The 21,287-nt window shown below is 37.2% G+C and overlaps 1 protein-coding gene across 2 annotated transcripts in view; it reads right to left on the reverse strand.

Annotated features, from left to right (window-relative positions):
• Nucleotides 1-1,115: 1,115 nt before the first annotated feature.
• The window catches only part of MMD (monocyte to macrophage differentiation associated), a 31,061-nt gene continuing 10,889 nt past the window's right edge, over nucleotides 1,116-21,287 (reverse strand). For both annotated transcript variants that reach the window (XM_020991936.2, XM_020991935.2), the window contains 5 exons: nucleotides 20,639-20,799; nucleotides 14,208-14,282; nucleotides 12,947-13,048; nucleotides 10,636-10,705; nucleotides 1,116-3,080 (listed from right to left, as the gene is read on the reverse strand). In XM_020991936.2, the coding sequence (XP_020847595.1) occupies nucleotides 2,880-3,080; nucleotides 10,636-10,705; nucleotides 12,947-13,048; nucleotides 14,208-14,282; nucleotides 20,639-20,799 (609 nt within the window). In that variant the 3' untranslated portion in view covers nucleotides 1,116-2,879. The remainder of the gene's footprint in view (nucleotides 3,081-10,635; nucleotides 10,706-12,946; nucleotides 13,049-14,207; nucleotides 14,283-20,638; nucleotides 20,800-21,287) is intronic.

The following is a 21,287-nucleotide window of genomic DNA, read 5'->3' on the forward strand; positions in this document are numbered from 1 at the left end:
ACACAGCCTTGATAGAGGAATACCAGTAATGCCAGAGTAACTCCATTTATGTTAAAATTCCAATCTCACTAAATTACACAAATTCCTAGCACACTTTCTGGAAACATTCTTTGTTCCATGAGAAAGTAGATAAGAGAATCATTTAGGTGGCAAATGAATACTTGGCAGAGTGATATAACAAATGTTATTACAGCCAAAGATGCTCTGCAGATAACAAGACATGAAAAATTTCATAATTTTGTAAGGAGTCAGAGGCTTTGCTATATGAATTCAGTCCTAAGGCCAAGGTGGTAAGTGAAAAGTGAATATTTCTATTCATTCTGCAACCTAAGTGCCATTGGGGCAGGTAGGAAGGAAGGACTTAGGAAGTCAGGAAGGCCAAGCTGGTCCTTATAATAAATATTAGCAGTTTTTTTAATGGCTATTTTATGAAGCAAACTTAATTTATGTTGCAGAATCAGGTCTAGTAAACCTCTCTTTCCCCTGGTGTTATTATGAACTTCCCGGGTGATCCGAACCCAGGCAAAACATTAATCTCATGTAAGCTGGAAAGAGGTAAAGGTCCTGGCGGGTCAGCAGGAGCCCACTTAGACACTGACATCAGTGTTGTATTCTTATAGTCAAAAATAATTTTAAAAAAATGTTTCTTTTAAAAAATGGAACAAAAGGTTTCCTTTCAAAAAATGGAATAAAATTTGGACAGTTAGCCTGAGTTGCAGGGCTGTTGTTGAACATTTACACATCTGACAGCATTCAGTTAAAGTTCCTTTCTCTGCTTAGTAAGCAAGCATATTATAACATGGATCTCCTGTTATATCAAATATCCGACATGGAAAGCTTCCTTTGACTAAGGGGCAGCCAATCATTATCTATCATTTCCCTTAAGTAACTGCAGAATGAAAATGCCTGTTGATGAGTATGTGTTAGAGATGTCGTTTCAATTATTCAAAAGGATACTGGAAAGTTCCAAACTGTAGAGTGTTTATTTTTCCTCCCATGCTGACTATTGAAACGGAACAGGCTAGAATGTGCATTATAAATTCTGGATGACATCAAACTAAAAAAAAAAAGGCAAAGCCTTCATTTTGGTAGTGAGCTAATTTAGAGACAATGGAACAAATCCAAATTATAGTTTTATTCAAGACTACAGCAGGATTTTACATAAGTTTTAGTGGTTTTGACAGTACTACTTTTGAACAGAGTAAAGGAACCCACAAAAAACAGTAATATATTAAAACAAATGTACACAGGAAGATATCAGGCATCCAGATGTGTGAGAATCATGCATACAAAAGGGTGGTCTGTGGTTGCTGTAACTGGGGCCTGCTTAGAACATGTAGTTTTGTGTTTACCACTTAATACTATAGAGGTCTTCTGCTCATTCATTCCCACATAATTCACAGAAATGTGCAGAGTTCTTAATATATTAAAACAACAACAAAATTTGTCACCTTTGAAGCCCACACCAAGAAAAAAAATTAAAATTTGCCATATTAGTGAGTCTAAAGTAGGTTATCAATGTTAGATAATTCTCACTAATCAGGCCCATTAGTGGAAAACAGGCAATACCTGGAATCAAAGCTGAAGGCAAGAGGTTGTTTCATTATTAAAAATATCAACATGAAAGACCAAGTATATAGAGTGACAGTGTCAATCTTAATATAAGACATTGATAGAAGGTTAAGACAAGATACAATAACATGCTAAACATACTACCACCATGACATTGAGCCGAGACTGGAACCATGCATTCTAGACTTAATGACCTTTCGATTCCATAATGTTAAAAAGTTTTTATAGGAAGAAAAGGAGAAGTGTGTTGAAAGACAAGAGTATAAATGAATCAATGCATCTAACCACAAATTTAAAGCAAATTTCACACGTGAGGATAGTCAATACTGAAGCTAAACCATATCATCTTTAACCACCAGACACCAAATAGGCAATGAGCATTCAACTTAATTCATCATAATCTTCAAGGATTTTCAACTGATGGTTAACCCAACTCCATGAACACTGACCTGATACAGAAGTATCCCCACATCCATCATCATCCAAAGGCTCCCTGAAGTAATGGTGGCAAAGGCAGAGGGGAATCAGGTCTCCATAAAAGCTAATGAGGTCAAAAGAATTTTTCCATTAAAAGTAGACTAGGTTAGGTCAAGTGTCTGAAGCAGCATTGAATTTACTGATACAGGTTGGCAGGCAAGTCTTGAATCTGTAGTTTTAAAAAATTGGCAATTACTTGACATAATAAAACCACTGGAAGAGGTATAATGTTTATCAATATGTGGAATGTTGACTGTTGGTTGCAGAGATTTGCAACTCAGATGAATGAATAACTGCATAGATGTCTTCTCGATGAAATTCTTTAAAAAATTTACAAAAACCTAAAGTTTCCATTTAAAAATAAGCACATTATGCCACAATGAAACATGGCAAAAAAAAAAAAGTAGTCTGAGTTTTGTCCATGATTCTTCACAAAGCTAATGGATAAAGTGGTAGAAATTATTTTTAAAAAGAAAAAAAGAATTTCTTATTGCACTTAAGCGCTGACTACTTACATTTTGAGTTACTAATTTAGAAAATTCATGCAGTAAAATTGGTAAGATTAAAATACAAAATTCTCATTTGTAAATATCCATTGGCCATTCTATTTCATGAGGGTGGAATGGAATAGACAGTTAATACAGTATCTTATGTGCTGAGGGGAGAAACTCACCCAACACAGATCATAATTTCAGTTCACAGTAATTGTGTTTAAAAAAAAATCTAGCAAAGTCAGTGCAGTTTTTTTTTTCTGTGCAATTGTCGACTCTCTCCTACTCCCAATTCCACAACTGAAGTAATACTGGCTTGGAGATTTAGCACAAGTTGGGTCATAAGTGTCGGATAAAGTCTGTAGGACTTCGGTAAAGGTATTTCCAAATGGCATAGTAATGTACTGCCGCTGCCGTGGCCACAAAAAGGTGCCAGATGGCATGAGCGAATGGAATGATGCCATCACTTTTGAAGAACACGACTCCCAAGCAATAAATCAAGCCTCCACAGGCAAGTTCTTGAAGCCCATCAGTGTTATTCTGTGAGAGGAAGAAGAAAAAATTTCCGACGTTAAGTTACTGTGATAGTAGAAACCACATGGAGTTATTTCAAAGTTATTGAATTTCTATATGTTCAAAAACTTTGAGTTAAAAATTCTGGTTTTAGGCAGCTAGATGGTGCAGTGGGTGAAGCTCTGGCCTTGGAGTCAGGGGGACCTGAGTTCAAATCCAGCCTCAGACACTTGACGCTTACTAGCTTTGTGACCCTGGGCAAGTCACTTAACCCAGATAGCCTCATCAAAAAAAAAAAAAGGAACAAAAAGAGCTCTGGTTTCATTACTCACTAACCCAAGTCTCCTCTGATTTCACTTTGTAATCTCAGTTCCAGCCTGATGAAGCCCAGCTCTGCTTTTGTGCAGCAACTACAAAGATGTAGTCCACTTCACATGTTCCATGCTCTGGCCAAACTGAATGTAGTGTCACTCTTACATGCCTTATGCCTTCCATACCTCCATGCCATTGCTTCCGCTGCTAACTCTGCTGGGGATACCTTCCCCACTTCCACCTACTGAATTCCTACCAAGGCTTTTTAAGTCTAGCTCAAATGCAACCCCTTCCCACAAACCTTCCCTCTTCCACTGGTTGGTGATGATCATGCCTTGGTGTATTTCTCCAATAACAAAAACAAAACAAACCAAACCAACATACAAAAAAGATGCGTGCAGCTGTTATTAACTAACAACCAGACTATGATTCTTACATGAGCATAGGATGTATGTACAAAAATATTTATAGTAGCTCTCTCAGTGGTGGCAAAGACTTGGAAATTGAGGGGGTGCTCGTAATTGGGGAATGGCTGAACAGTTGTGGTATGTGATCGTGATGGGATTCTGTTGTGCTATGGGAGATGATGAACAGGCTACGCTCTTGAAGAGACCTGGAAAGACTTACATGGACTGATGGGGGGGGGTGAGCAGAATCAGGAGAACGTTGAGCCCAGTGACAGTGGCATTGTGCGATGATCAACTGTGAACAACTTGGCTATTCTCATTGGTGCAGTGATTCAGCACTGTTCTGAGGGATTTGTAATTAGGGATGCTATCCATCTGCACGGTGGAGAACTGGTGGATCTGAGTGCAGATCACAGCATGCTGCTTCTTCTTTTTCTTTCTTTTTCTTCTTTTTCTTTCTTTCTTTCTTTCTTTCTCTTTTGGTCTGTGTTTTCTATCACAGCATGACTGGTATGGAAATATGTTTTGCATGGCTATACATGTGTAGCCTGTATTAAAATCACTTGCCTTTCAATGAAGGGGCAGAGGAGGGAGAGAATTTTGAACTCAAAATTTTAAAAAATGAAAGTTAAAAATTGTTTCTACATGTAACTGGGGGAAAAACGAAATATTAAATATTTTTAAAAGGAAAAAAAATAAGAGCAGAGGACAGTGTCTTATCTAAACTTTGTCTCTTTCCAACATGCTACATAGCGCTTTTCCCAAGGAGACATTTATTAAACATTGCTGGATTCTATTTTGTTTTTCTGAGAAATTTATACCACCTGGAAAAACTTGTCTCAACAGACACTGGTATCCATTTTAAATAAAGCACCATCCTCCATGTTTACCAACACTTAAAAAACAGCTTCCCTTCTATCCCCTACAGCAGGCAGCTTAACAGACCTCCTGTAAATAACACCTTGGACTTTGTTCTGATCAAACATCCTATCTATACTACTTACTGGACTTCACATAGCCTTCCTTCTGGCTAATCCCCAAACTGGCATACAATAGGATGCCTCCCCCTCCCTTTTTTTTCCCCTGCCTATACAATCCACATTCTATTAATCCATGATGATTAGATCAGAGAGTAGGGTGGTCTATCTACTTAGTCCTAATTTTGATTTAACAGACATAATTGAATATACCATCTCTAGATCCCTACTTCCCAAAGGATTCAAATGCAACTTTAAAACTACAATATAGGCTAAAACCATACCAAATATTTCCATTAGGTTTTTTTTTTTGGATGAATTCTAAGGCACTGTGGGAAACTGCAGCGTACCTTAGGATCAGCAATATGAACACCAACAATTATATGTAAATGCAATGGAGGTGTCTGGTTGACAATTCTAGATACAGTTGCTGCACATGGAGTAGATTATAAGAGTTGTGATTGTAAAGAAAAATTTCCACTATACTGATTGCCACCCTTGTAGTTTGCCCCAGCTTGCTGTTTTAGGTGTCCTAATGGTTCCTTCAAGGCAGACTTATACCAGGTTTGTTTGTTTACCCTCTATCTTTCAACCTCAACTGATATGTGCTCAGGATGGATTAAGTGCTCCTACAAACTCAAGTTCAAGGGGAAACCTTTAAAAACTATATAAGATACAGACCATCCATTTTTCTAAAACCACCCCAGAAAAGCCCCTGAGGGAGAGGCAGGAGGCAGCATGTGCCAGGAGAGTGAAACCACCACCACCTTCACCACTCAGACTCTGGTGGAGATAGCTCAAGACCTTGAACCAATGAGCACTGGCAATAGTAATGCCTTCAGTTCAGTGCCCTCAGCCATCATCTTGGGCAGTAACCCTCATGGACATATGGCCTGGTAACTTCCTATAGATGCTACAAGCCACAGCTACTGAAGACCCAGAAGAGAAAGTTCTTGCCACCAAAGCCCTTGGCACTGCCAAGTGGTTCAACATCATATTGTATTGATCAGAGTAGCCAGCTTTTTCCACAGTTGATCATCATTATAACATTGCTGTTATTGTGCACAATGGTCTTCCTGGTTCTTCTCACTTTACTTTGCATCAGTTCATATAGTTCTTGCCATGGTTTTCTAAAACCATTCCCCTTATCATTTCTTATAGCACATTAGTACACCATGACAATTATAGGCCACAACTTGTTCAGCTATTTCCCAAATGATGAGTATCCCCTAGATTTCCAATTCTTTGCCACCACAAAAAAGAGCTGCTAGAAATATTTTTGTACATTTAGGTCCCTTTGCTTTTTCTTTGATCTCTTTGGGATACAGACCTGGTAGTATCATTGCTAGGTCAAAGGATAAGCACAGTTTTATATTCCATTGGGCACAGTTCTACATTGTTCTCCAAAACAGTTGAATCAGTTCACTATTCCACCAGTAGTTCATATCCCCTTCAACATTTGTCATTTCTGATAGGTGTAAGGTGGTACCTTAGAGGTGTTTTAATTTGCATTTCTCTAATCAATAGTGACAAACTCAAAAGTCAATAATATAAAAACAGCTTTCAAAAAAGCCTCAAAGAAAAATATTAATTGGACCCAGACCCAATAAGAATTCCTGGAAGAGTTAAAGAGATAAGAGTGGTTGAGGAAAAGCTGGGGAAAGACATGAGAGTGATAAGGGAAAACAATGAAAAAGAAATTAACAGCTTGGTAAAAGAGGCAAAAAAATACTGATAAAAATAACACCTTAAAAATAGGATTGGCCAAATGGTAAGAGAGGCACAAAAATCCACTGATCAGAAGAGCTCCTTAAAAAGCAGAATTAGCTAAATAGAAAAAAGAGGTACAAAATCTCACTAAAGAAAATAATTTCTTAAAAATTAGAAGTGGGCAGGTGAAAGCTAATGACGCTATGAGACATCAAGAAACAATAAAACAGAGTCAAAAGAAAAAGAAAACAGAAGGAAATATGAAATCTCATCAGAAAAACAATTGACCTGGAAAATAGAATGAGGAGAGAGAATTTAAGAATTATGAAACTACCTAGACATTATTTTCATGAAATCATCAAGGAAAACTGCTGTGATATCTTAGATACAGAGGGTAAAACAAAAATTGAAAGAATCCACCATCCCACAATGAAAACTCCCAGGAATATTACAGCCAAATTCCAGAATTCCCTGATTAAAGAGAAAATCCTTCAAATATCATGGAGCCAAAGTCAGGATCACACAACATTTAGAGGCTTTCATGTTAAAGTTGTGGAGGGTTTGAAATATGATATTCTAGAAGGCAAAAGAACTAAGATTACAACCAAGAATCACCTACCCAGCTAAAGTGAGTGTGATCCATCAGGGAAAAATGTATATTTAATGAAATAGAAGGTTTCCATACATTCTTGATGAAAAGACTAGAACTGAATAGAAAATCTGACATTCAAACACAAGACTCAAGAAAAGCATAAAAAGATAAACATAAAAGAACATAAGGGACTCAATAAAGTTAAAATGTTTACATTCCTATATGGGAAGATGACACATGTAATTCCTAAGAACTTTATCATTAGGGTAGTTAAAAGGAGTTTACACAGAGGGCATGAGTATGGGCAGGTTACATTGAAATGGTCTCCAAAAAAACATGGAGTAAAAAAGAGGGATGCACTGAGAGAAGGTGGAAGGGAGAGGTAAAATGAGGAAATTTTTAACCCATTAAATATGAGTTCAAGGAAGAATTTTTACAATGAGGGGAAAATGGGGGGGGAGGGTAAGCAGGCAATTCTTAAACTTACACATTACTTTGTTCAAAGAGAGAAGAATATATATACACACTCAATCATGTATAGAAATATAACAATAGGACAGGCCTGCACAACATACAGCTACCAAACTGCTTGTGGCCTGCCAAAGGATTTTGGGTGGCTCATGAAAAATACAGAGGATGTAAAAGAAAGTAAAGATGTAAGGAGTGTTTTGTCCATGCCACACTTACCCTGCTTTCTACTAGTTACTATTGTGCCCATCATGTAACTTGGCAGGTGGGTTGCCACTGTCCACTCTTTCTTGTTTGTCATGTGACCCGAGGCAACCAACCTGTCAGTCTCTAGTCTTAGAGGAATGAGAGTGTTCACTGTTTTTGGTCATTACTGGCATTGAACAGGGAGTAAGTGCAGCCACATGTCAATGCAGCTGATGTCTGCTATGTGATGAGTGGCAGCAACGTGAGAGCTTCTTCCACATCCTCACTGCACAACAGCCCTCCAAGTTACATCAATGTTGGAGCTCTCTCCAAGGTCAGACACCAGTTCAGTATTTCTTTGTATGTGAGCAGTTGCTGTTAAGATTTTTTTGGTTCTAACATTAAAGTTTTTGGGGTGAGTTTCTAAAATGGGTAATAAAAAGAAACAGAAGATCAAATCAGAACACAGAGTGTTTAATCCAGAGTGGACAAATAGATACTTGTTTACTTATACAAGAGACAAAATATTGTGCCTTGTTTGCCAAGAAGTAATAACTGTTCCAAAGGAAGACAATCTTTGTCACCATTTTGAATCAAAACATCTTGACTTAAGCAAATTGGACACCAATGGAAAACAAGTTAAAGCATCCAAATTGTTGAAAAATCTCAGTGGGGAACAACGGCTTTTCAAGAAAGTAAATTCAGAAAATGAGGTGGCTACTAAGGTTAGTAGTTTTCAGGTTTCTGCAGAAATTGCTGCTGCTGGGAAGAATTTTACTGAAGGCAAAGAAGGTAAAGGTATGAAAACACTTCATAAAGATGTGTTTGCTGATTGCAGTTTCTGGATGATGTCCTGATTAAAAAAAAAGTGTTTTTGAGAAATAGCTTAATCATTAATTATATCTTTACTTGGAAAGTAAGCTGCTAAAAAACAAAAAAGTGAGCTGCTAAAAACCTATCTGTACCCTAAAGGGGTTTTTAGCCTATTTTAATTTTAGCCCCTACCTACTGCCAAGTTGTACAGATCTGCAATAAATAGAGAAATAGAAGGAGAAGGGGATAAGAGAAATGGTATGGAGGGGGAAGTGAATGATAAAAAGGAGGACAGAGAAGATAATGGGGTGAATATAAATATACAGTAATCATAACTGAATGTGAATGGGATGAGCTCTCTCATAAAACAGAAGCAGAGAGCAAAATGAATTAGAAACTAGAATCTAACAATATGTTGTTTATAAGAGACACAGTTGAAACAGAAAGATACACACAGAATTAAAATAAAGGGCAAGAGCAGAACTATATTAGAATAATATACTTCAGTTGAAATAAAAAAGGCAGGGGTAGTAGCAATCATGAGCTCAGATAAAACAAGCAAAAATACATACAATTAAAAGAGATTATCAGGGAAACTACATTATGCTAAAAAGGTACCATAAACAATGAAGTAATATCAAAATGTTTACATTAAATTTCTCTGATAAAGGCCCATTTCTCAAATATATACTAAATACAGAACTGAGTAAAATTTGTAAAAATAAGAGCCATTTCCCAATTGATAAATGGACAAAAGATATAAACGAGTAGTTTTCAGAAGAACAAATCAAAGCTATCTATTGTTTTTGTTCAATCATTTGTCATGTTCAACTCTGTGATCCCATTTGGGGTTTTCTTGGCAAAGACACTGGAGTGGTTTGCCATTTCCTTCTCCAGCTGATTTTACAGATGAATTGAGGCAGACAGGATCACACAGCTAGTAAGTGTCTGAGGCTATATTTGAATTCAGGAAGATGAATCTTTCTGACTCTAGGCCTCGCCCTCTATCTACTGACCATTATTTATTAGAGAAATTAAAAGTAAAACAACCCTACACTTTTCAGAAATGACATGCTGGAGGAGATAAGGGAAAAAAAAGGGAAAAACAGGTATACTAATGAACTGTGATAGAGTAGTGAACCGGTTCAACCATTCAGAAGAACAATTTGGAACAATGCCCAAAGGGATAGAAAACAATGCATATCTTCTAACCCAGCAATACCACGACTAGGTCTGTATCCCAAAGAGATCAAAGAAAAGGTTAAAGGACCTAAATGTACAAAGATATTTGTAGCAGCTTTTTGTGACGGCAAAGACTTGAAAATCTAGGGAATGCTCAACAACTGGGAAACAGCTGGAGACCATTGTGCACAATAACATCAATGTTGCAGTGACGATCAGCTGTGAAAGAGCTGGCCACTCTGATCAATACAACAATCCAAGACAATTCCAAAGACTCTTAATGAAAAAATGCTATCTGCCTCCACAGAGAGAACTGATGACCTGAGTGCAAACTGAAGTAAATTTTATCACTTTATTTTTCTCATTTTTTTTGAATTATGGCTAATATTGAAACATGTTCTGCAAGATTTCATATGTATGATTGATATCATTGCTTGCCTTCTCAGTGAGTAAGGAGTGGGTGGGAGGGAGAGAATTTGTAACTCAAAATTTAAAAAGAATACTAAAAATAAATAATAAATTGAAATGTTTTTTTAAAAAAATTTAAGTACACACATTCACAGTTTAACCCCTTTTGAGGGCCCAGAAAATCTTCAAAAGAAGGTAACTGGAGAACACCACCACCAGGAAACTATGTTTCATCCATGAAACAATTTTTATCACTAGTTTGGAAAATCAGTGTTATATTCTCTTGAGACTTGCTCAGTAGAGACAGTGTTTCCTCTGTGCTTTTGGACAGCACCTGGGTATACTGCAGGCATGTCATGGTATGTTTTTTTTTTCCTTTAATGTTTCTAATTATGTGGAAATGCTATGTTGTACATCAAACCTTGTGGTCAAAATAAGTACCTGGGCAAAAGGCCATAGGGGCCCCCTAATGATTTTTTTTTAAGTTAAGTTCATGAGGTCACCAAAATAATGATTACATTTCTTACCATTGATGTTACTACCAAGGCAGGAGAAAATCCCATTGTTAGATAGAAAAAGAGCTCAACCACTTTATACCTAAAGGAATAAAACAGAGTTTTACTAAATATGTGTATTTCCATCACACCAAACAAGATAATTCCATGCTTTTTTTCCTCTTCTCCTTTGAAAAGTTAGGTACATTTTTAACTATTCAAATGAAATTTATGATCCTGGAAGGAGTCCATGAGAGCCCAAACTAAAACAATTTCAACTGAATAAGAATGACAAAGATTTTAAAAAGGTGTCATACTCAAATCCTTACCTACCAAACATCTTTTAGCAAATGTTAACTACTGTTAACCGAAATCCATTCTCCTACTTCCATTCCCTGACCCTATGCTTCATGCTTATCTTCCTGTTTCAACATGGAGCCTTTTTTTGGTTAAAGGACAGAGGATGTATGCTTGGAAGGACTGAGGAAAGGAATGCTAGTTTTGGGCCGTAGGCTGCAAGAGGTAAAAGAGCAGCTCTATGGAGGTGGGGAACAAAGAACAGGAGCTTCTTGGTATGCAAAAGGTTCCAGTGAGGCTCGTCATGAGGCTAGGAGAAGGTCTACTGTCTCTAAGAAAAACTATTCATGTTTAGTGGATTTCTTTATACTTCTATGAAGGAGGGCAAGTGTTTCTATCCCCATTTTAAAGATGGAGAAACTTAGAAGTTAAGTGACTTGCTTAGATCACAAAGACAGTAATTGGTGGAGCTAGGACGGAAACTTAGGCCTATTGCACAAGTCCAATGCCAGAATGGCTAAGAGCTGCCCAGTCACAGCATTCTTGCAATTCTATAATGTTACATCATTTCTGTAGTAATCAGATTATAGTAGGGGCTCTTAATCTAGATTTTCTAGATATATTGGTTAATATATATATATATGCACATACATATACATATATATGTATATATATATCTATATGCACACACACACATATATATATGGATATATGTTTTTTCATGTATATATATGTATGCATGTATGTATATGTGTGTATATGTTCTGAGAAGTCCATAGGCTTTCTCAGACTTCCAAGGGGGTTCATGACACACAAGAGATTAATGACCCCAAGGTTATGTAGTTTGACAAGGAGGGGATATGTAAATGGAAACTAATGTCACAATTTCTGATGTCAGAAATGACAACTTTTATCTCAACTTTTGAAAAGGGAAGTATTCTTAATGATAAATGTGAATTATGTTGGCTCCGAGAGATTCGACATTGACTCTAACAAATATGGTATTTTAATAGGTTCTAACTAATGAGGAAGGTCCTAAGTATGCTAACAATATTTCAAATTAGTAGTGGAGGCAACATAGTTTAACAGAAAAGGCAGTAGAGTAACAGACCAGAGTCTCGGGCTATCTATGTTACATGACTTTAGATTAAGTCTTTTCAACTTGGGGAGGCTGTTTGTCAGTGGCCGTAAAATGATCAAGTTGGACAAGATAGTTCCAGGGTTTTTTTTTGGGGGGGGATGGGTTTTTTTTTTGCACGTGGAACAATTTAAGTTTCATTAGAAGATGAACACCCTCAAAATCTTCATCACGTCCTGTAGACTCATGTATCATAGTCAAAGTCCTGTCTTACAAATCAACCTTTTCTCTTCCTAGCATGAGACCACCTTCACTCTGGTCAGACTCATCTCTTTACTGTATCAGCTTTCTTGCCTGTTCCCTATTACCATGATCATACCTGGCTATGTTATTTTCTCACCTGAAATGTTTGTCTTTCTTTATGCCATCCATTGTCATTCTTTGTTTAATGCATAATCCTTTTTTAAAGGTAGTTTTTATTGTTGCCTTTTGTTTTTATAGAAGCCATTTCTTGATATTCTCTGCTTCCTCCACTAAGCCTTCCCTCCCTCCCTTATAACAAAGAAAAATAGTTATAACTGACATACAACCATGTCTGATGGTGTATTTAACATTTCTAAAGTCTTTTCAAGTTCCAAGCACCTAACTTTCAATTATATTTTCTTCCATTTCTTCATAAATTTAATAATTGATATATCCTACTCTGCATACAAAGAAATATTTTCATCCAGGGCATCATATATCTTAATTTATTTGTATGTGTATCACAGCTCAACACAGCTATTGTTCTTTTTCTATAAAAACAATAATCTTTGTAACTTTTACACTAAATGGATCTAAGCATTTGTTGGGGAAAAAAAGTTTACATCCTATTTATGTATTTCTACTATTTTGAAATTGTGAAATAGAAATAGCAAAATTGTATACTTAAGGAATCTTAAAGTTAAACACAAGTGACCAATTTCTTACTTTTCATGGTAGAGAAATACATAAATGGTTCCTCCAGCTGCCATGAGCCAGATAAACCAACGCATATGAGATGCCAGGGGTCCAAGTTCACGGAGATTTAACCTAAAAATGTAGAAATGACAACAAGAGCAGAAGTGGTAAATGAATGGGATTAGTGTGTTTTCCTCCCCCTAACCATGAGAACAGAAAATTATCTGTAGGAGAGGCAACTGGAGAAGAAAAAAAGCTGAATGAAAAAAATGCATTCAACATGAATAGGTGGTTTGGGGTTTCTCTGGTCCTAAATATGGATTAAATTGGGCTAAACTGAAGATAGCTGTTTCTAGGTACCTCCCTCCAATTCTATATAAGTGGGATGCTGCTACAGCTTTTTCGTTTCTTGGCAATTATAATTGTTAGCAGATGAACATATTGCATTGGAAACTCAGAGAGCCTTTGATAAAAGCCTGTATGTAGATCACAGAGCTATAGTTGCTATTCTTTCAGTACGAGCATCAATTGCCTCATATGCTAGAATGAGAGGGACTGCTCAAACAAGGCATTCGATAAGAGTTTTTTCAATGAGTCTTCGTTAAAAGAGTGCTGAACTCAGTCTGATTCTCTAAGCCTCTGGCTTTTGTTCCGCAATGTGAACTGGGCCCACACAATTTTGGATCATGTTATGAAATCTGCAGGGTTTGTTTTTATAGCACCATGTTAGTAGGCCTTTAAGAACCAAGTATGTTGGTATAGCCAGACCCGGAGGCCAACTACCTCTGGCGGTCTACAGCAGCTGCTGGCATAGTGAGATTTTTGAAAGAGATTAAAAACTTCCTTTGTGGGAAGAACATTTTTTTTTAATCTGGAAAGGCTTTTTTTGTTTTCAGAGCAACATTATTAGATCTGCACAAAAAAGGATATGAGGATCAAATGAGTAGAATACAATTTTAAAAGATATTTAGTACAGGAAAAATGTATTTGGAATACCATAGTTATACAGCACTAATTTGGCAAGTGAGGAAAATGGAAGTAAGAACCAAAAGAAAGGCCTCTGTTCCTTATAGGGAATGCAAATGAGTATACTCATCTGAGTAGATTTAAGTAAATGTACTCTAAGTGGCAAAGGTACATATGAGAATTTTTTTTAAGTAAAAAGAAGCATTCACTAAAGCTATAATAAACATCCTGGCAAGAATAACCACGACAACAAAACCCAACCAAAAATTAGACACAAAAAGAAACCAGAAAGTACCATCTTAAAAATAGAAAGTTAATTTCTTACCATGGTGCATAGGAAGCTGCAATGAAGAAATAGATCACCATTCTATCACACATATGAAAACAATGCTCCATTGTCCTAGTGGATAAGATAAAAATATTGAGGTAGGTCTTTTTCCTAGAAACGATGCACAGTAAAGACTTTATTCCTATCATGTTGCAATTTCCACAGCATTTTTGTTCTATTTTCTCATGGTAATTGCGAGTCTTTAAAAACAAAATATTAGACAACGCAAATGAAACTTTTCTTAAGAATATTTTGTTCTTTGAATCTTATTCTCATAGGATTTGGCTTAAGGAGTGAACTGCATACACACCCAATTGGGTATGGAAATCTGTCTCACCCTACAGGAAAATAGGGGGAGACGGGGACAAGAGAGCAGGGGGATAGAGAGGACGGCAGATTGGGAAATGGGGTAATCAGAAGCAAACACTTCTGAGGAGGGACAGGGTCAAAAGAAAGAATAGAATAAATGAAGAGGGCGGGATAGAATTAAGGGAAATAGAGTTAGTTTTTCACAACATGACTACTATGGAAGTGTTTTGCATAACTGCACATGTATAACCTATATTGAGTTACTTGCCTTTCAGTGAGGGTGGATGGGGAGGGAGGAAGGGAGAAAATTTGGAACTCAAAGTTTTAAAAACACATGTTTAAAAAAAATGTTTTCACATGCAACTGGGAAATAAGAAATACAGGAAATTGGGTACAGAAATCTATCCTGCCCTACAGGAAAATAGAAGGGGAAGGGGACAAAAGAAGAGGGGGAGAGATAAAAGGGAGGGCAGACTAGGGGAAGGGATATTCAGAATGCATGCCATCTTGGGGTGGGAAGAGGGGCTAGTTGGGGTGAAAATTTGGAACTCCATCTTGTAGAAGTGAATGTTGAAAGCTAAAAATAAATAAATTTTTTTAAAAAGAATATTTTGTTCTTAAAAACAGGAAAGGCATTTAGATACTCTCAATGAGATGAACAAATGAAAAAACTATCTGACTATATCAGATTGCACACCATCTTGGGGAGGGAGGTGGGGAAGGAAGGAGAGAAATTTAAAACTCAAAATCTTATGGAAGTGATTGTTGATAAATCAAAATAAATTAATAAAAAATATTAAAAAAAAAAAAGAAAAAAGTATCTGAGCACCTTCTGTCATCCAATGGTCTAGCAAAATGAGCTGACCCTTCTGAAGGGCTATTTTTCAAGACCCATTTTATTTCCTCCAATTAAAAACAGCTTACTTTGGAGGCAGAGATATCACCCTCAGTGTCTAACCTACAATATGTTCATGAGATACTTGTTTAATTTCTAGAACCCATTTTATTCAGGACCTCTTTGGGCATAAATTTCTCTGTATTTCCTACCAAAAAAAATTCTTCAAAAGAGCTGTGATTTTATTACTGCCTTTACTGATGCAGTTTTCAACTCTTCCATGTCTTAGTATGCTGTTTCATCAGTTGGTGAAGGACTCATCTAGTATCTAGTCCATGGTAAGGCAGCTCTTTGAATGGAGCTTGGCTAGGCTGGCCCTTGGATGACAGGTCCCCTGTAGCTTAGTAGTGCCTGCCATGGCATGTGTTCTGCTGGCATAGCTTTGGAGAACCCAGGATCCCTCCACACTATGGGGTGGCATTTGGACAGGATTGCAGTAGAGTACAAACATCACATTTTAAATGATATTTAAAAATCAATTTAACCACAACAGTGAAAATCAGGCTTGTGATAAGAAATGTTTGGACACCTAATAATCTCTCAAGTGGGAAAGTGATTGAGCACCTAGGGTTCTTGCTTCAGTTGAGTTTGCTCATTAGACATGCCAGATACCATGTCCTATTTCAGAGTAAAGTGCCTGGGCCCTTCTCCAAGACTTTTTCAGTACTTTAAAGGCAACAGTTAAGGGCTGATGGAAAACTGACATTTGTTCTTCCCTTCTACTGTACTATGCTTTATTCATCAAGACAGATTCAATGGGGGAGGAGAGGGTCACAGATCTAGCGCTAGATGGGACCACTAAAAGCAATGAATCCATTGACCTTATAACCTTTGAGTTCACTGAAGGAATTTAAGGATTCAAGGAAAGAATGGATGTGTAAGATTCAATGATTTTAAGTCTGTACCAGTACATACTACACAGTAGCTGTACTGTATGGGATACTTTACAGTCAAGTTTCCTATGACATAAAGCTGTATATTGGTATTTGAATAAACTTTCAGGAAACAGAAAAATTCAGGAATTTTATTACATGGCTTATGGTGTCTTTTTACTTTGCATTCTCTCCATTTCTCTAGCTCACGTAAAGTGGCTCTGAATGTTGTAAAGCAAGCATCTATAAATCTTTATTGATTCAGAAATCAAAATGTCAAAGTAAGACTACTGAAGTAACCACAAGCATTTGCTTGTGCCAAGATAATAAATTATTATGTTCATTGACTAGCCTCTAGGGCTTTGGAACAGTATGACCCAAAAAGCCAAGACAGTTTTTTTCTTTACATCTTGTTGGTGGTTTTTGTCTTTCTACCAAAGCCATTTCAGTGTCCTCCTAATTCTGTTTCTAACAATCTCTCCCCTTGCACCCCCCAAAACCATTAAGCAAAAGCATGCAATACAGTGACCGTATCTGACAATGTATATACTATTCTATCTCAGTGGTGCCCTGTCTCTCTGCTGGGAAGAAGGAGGTATACTATATTTCACTCTTTGTTTTCCGGGACTTCCATTTCCTTTTAGGGCTTTTTAAATTTAGGTTGTTGTAGCTTGTTTTGTGCATTGTTCCCTTGGTTTTCTGCTTATTTTGTTCTGTATCACTTCATACAAATCTTACTGTTTCTCCGATTCCTTCATACTTGTCATTTCTTGCTGTACAATAAAATTTCATTATATTCATAGTCTTTCATTTTTTCCAGACACTTTTCTAGTTCTTTGCTTCCAAAAAAATTGCTATGAATGTTTTAGTATATATGGTACTTTTTTCTCTTTGACTTTCTTGGGATATGTACTTAGTAGTAGAATTGCTATGTCAAAGTGTAAACTTAATAATTTCCTTGCATAATTCCAGCTGATATACAGAACAGTTGGATGATTTCACAGCTCCACTAACAATGTATTACTGTGCCTATCCTCCTACTACCCCCCCCCAATACTAGCTGTTTCTATTCTTAGTTATTTGTGCCTATTTTCATGGCATGTGGTATAACCTCAACGGTAGTTTCCTTTTCGTTTCTCTTCCTATTAGTTATTTAGAGCATGTTTTCACACAATTATTTATAGTTTGCAATTCTTCTTTGGAAAACTCTTTGTTCATATTCTTTGACCACCTATCTACTGAGGAATGGCTTGCCAATGGAGTTTTACTTATAGTTATTGTGAGTGATTTGCTTCAATATAGGAAAAAATGTCATAAACCCATCAACAAACATTTATTAGCTGCTCATTAAGTGCCACACACTCTACCATGCAACAGGAAAAGTAGTGAACTGAGACAGATAGGAATGGAGGTCACAAAGAGCTCTACTGACAGGCTAGTCTTTGAGAAGGGGAGGCAGGACTGTAGAAATGAAGAAAGCCTTGGGCTTGGAATCTGAGGCCTGGGGTTTAAATATCGGCTCTCCTACATGTAGCTTGTGACTGGGAGGCAGGTCACTTAACCTCCCAGAGGAGGCCAAGCCTTAGTTTTATCAAATGAGGGGATGAACCACTGATCTCTGTGGTGTCTATTGTGAGGTGATGAGTAGATAACAAACTAAAGGCCCTTCATTTTGGAATCTATGAATTGTCAAACCTACTTTGCCTATTGTTAAAACACTTGAAGCCTATTTCTAAAAGGTAATTCAAGCATTGGTTGTAGGCCCTTCCTTGAAGATTTCAAATTGATAATTTTCCCCCTTTAAATCTTTGGATGTGGGTTCTTGATGGGGGGTAGAAACTTTGCTTTTAATTGATGCCTTTTACAGTAGTTGATTGTTTTGGGCTACTCAGACAAGTTCTACAAATCCACAGGTAATAAAAATAACTATTGACAGCATTTGAAGATTTGCAAAGCACCTGGAACATGCCCAATAAATGACTGTTGATTGATTAGCTTATTGGAGCCCAACAACCCTACAAGGTAGGAATCACAGGTATTATTATCTCCATTATACAAATGAGGAGACTGAGGCTCAGAAAAGTTAGTGGATTTCCTGGGGTCACAGAGCTGATGAGTATACAAGGCTGGATTTGATCTAGGTCTTCCTGATTACAGATCCAGCATTCTTTCTGCCAGGCCATACTGTTTTCCATCTTGGCTAGTCATCTTACTTAGGAGACTTCCTTTTTAACAGGGGTTTGGCTTTTTCAGGCTGAGAAATCATTTAATAATTATTTTCTTTCTTGCCTACAAAATGGCATAGATTGATCTTATTTTTGTCAGTAGATTCAGGGCCATGATATTGTACAAAATGTAGACTTGTATAACTACAACTACATTCAAAGCAAAATTTAAGAAATCCAAATAACCCTTAATATTCTTGGAGAGGTGCTAACTTTCTAAGTAAACACCTCGGCCTTAAATCAGAATATCAAGAGAATGAGCTTGAAACAAGCAGTTCCTAAGATTTCTAGCACTATGTCCTGTATAGTCAATATAATTTTACTTGTGGTTTATTTGGGGTGACCGTATGCACCAATTCCTGGCAGCTATTTCCTAAGGTCACATTCGTCAAACTATATTCTTTCTTTTGTTGTTAAGTGTTGTGTGAGAAAACTTTAGTGATGATAGGATTCATCCCACCCCCAACACACTTTCATTCAATTACACAAACATTAAGCATCCACTGTACACTGAGCAAGGAGCTGGGTGAGATAGAGAAGACACTGTCCCTGACATTATATAGCCTATGGCTGAGTGGGGAGGATGTGACATGTGTACAATAACTACAGAGTACACAATGAATATGGAAAACTTCAAGCAAAGGGCTGTTTTGAGATCCGGGAAGAGAATGATTTCTAACTACTGGGAGCATGAAGGAAAAAAAATTTCACGGTGAAGGTGACATTGGAGCTGGGTTTTAGGAGTCAACTGGTGTGATGGCTCTTGAGCGTAGGAACTAACAAGAGCAAAGCCACAGAGTTTGGCTGGTGCCTAGAATATGTCAAGGGGAGTGTGATATAAATTTAAAGAGGAATAATGACAGTAGGTGCAGAGAGACCTTAAAGGCCAAGCAAAAGAATCTGAAATTTACTTGGTGGGCAAAGGAAGACGTCAACAGGCTTTGAGCAGAGAAGTTAAGAGATCGGAACTACCAAGAAGGAAGTCAAGATAATGGTGTGGGTCAAAAATGTTGGCTGTAAAATCTGTATAAGGACTGACCCTATGATTATATTCAACTCCCTAGTAAGGAAACTCCCTCTACCAATGCAGATCAGTGCCTTCTCTACAACTTATATTCTTAGAAAGTTGCCTAGAGCAGCTCTTCTTAAACTGTGGGTCATGAAAAATTTGGCAACAATAACAAGCTTCTGAATGTGCGATGACCAAAAATTAATCAAAAATCAAACACGTAATGAATCCGAGGTGTTTCTGGCAGTGCTTGCCCATGTTGCATAATGCATCATCACTATGGCCTTGGTTCTGAACACAAAGCATGGGCACTTTGCCCTGTGCATGCCCTCAGACCGTTCAACACCAACAAACTTTGTTGCCAGATTGCCAAAAGGGGTCACAAGTGGAAAAAGTTTAAGAAGTCCTGGCCTAGAGTAGGTGTCAGACTTGAGGCCCACTTGTAAAAGGGCAGCCTAAAGGAGATTAAAGTGTAATTGGGAAATGTTTACTAAAATAAAAATTCAATACAGCATAGATAATGTTGATTTGTAGTGTCCTGTGTCAACATATTGCTGGCAGGGATCTGTTTCTATTTGAGTTCAGCACCAGTGGTACTGAGCACTGAGAGTTCAAGTGACTTGTCAAGAGTCACTCAGCCAATATTGGTCAAGATCAGGACTTAAGCCTGACTCTGAGGCCAGCTCTTTATCCATGCCATCATACTGGTTCTCAGACATGAGACACAAAATTATGTGTCAAAAATATTTGTGCTAATTTTTTTATTTGACAGTATCTAAAATTTATTTGACCTTCTTCCCCTCTCCCTTTAATTACATTCCTTTAGCCTTCAGAACTAGTGTTTATGAATTTGATGAGATATTTCAAGCCCAGGAATGGTGAGTTGTGGCTAGATTAGTGTGAAAAACTCTAAACCAAAGCAAATCACATCAAAAAATGAATAATGGAATGGTATAAGAATCTGCAAAGCAGGAACTTATTTCATTTTCACCTAAATTATAATCTACCTTGCCACAACACACACACACACACACACACACAAACACACGTGTGTACATGTGCACACATTTTCAGTCCAAATGGGTTCATCTACTAAAAGAACAAGCTGTTTGCCATACCTTAAGTGACTCTTTTTCCATGAAACAATGTGAAATACTGTGGAAACGATGAAGAGGGCACATAGGCCCATTCCATAAATCCATGCCGTGATCTTTTCCCAACAGTCATCTGATAGTCGATGGAGGAGGGCACTGCCCACAATAGCAGGAACAATGAGGAGCTATGGAAACAGCACAGATAAATACTTAGGTTTTATTGAATTAAGAACTTTATTCCTTTATATCACCTGTGTGTTCTTATCCATCTCAGAAAAATAAAATTTCAAAATAAAACACCTCTTGCTTTTGGGTAATCATAATAAAGACTATATAGAGTTGAAGATTCTTGGACTGGCTATCGTCACTAATGTTCAATGGGCTGGCAATCATATCACCTACCCTAATTTATGAAATCAAATGCTGTGACCAGACTTCATCCTACTTGCTAGATTCAACTTAAAATTCTTGCTTAAAATATCCCAAATGGGATTTTTGTAGTACTCCTTTTTGTCAAACTCTGGGCATCTGCAGATTGTAAGTCTTTTTACAAGGCCTTCTCTTAACACGAAAAAGCTCTCCCCTAAAGCTCATTTATACAATATCACTGTAAGACAGACTAGGATCTCAGAGGCAGAAGAAATTCTCCTTTCTGGTTCATTTTCTATACTCT

This window comes from Phascolarctos cinereus, unplaced genomic scaffold (genome assembly GCF_003287225.1).
Source record: "Phascolarctos cinereus isolate Bilbo 61053 unplaced genomic scaffold, phaCin_HiC Scaffold_5;HRSCAF=322, whole genome shotgun sequence".
NCBI lineage: Eukaryota > Metazoa > Chordata > Mammalia > Diprotodontia > Phascolarctidae > Phascolarctos > Phascolarctos cinereus.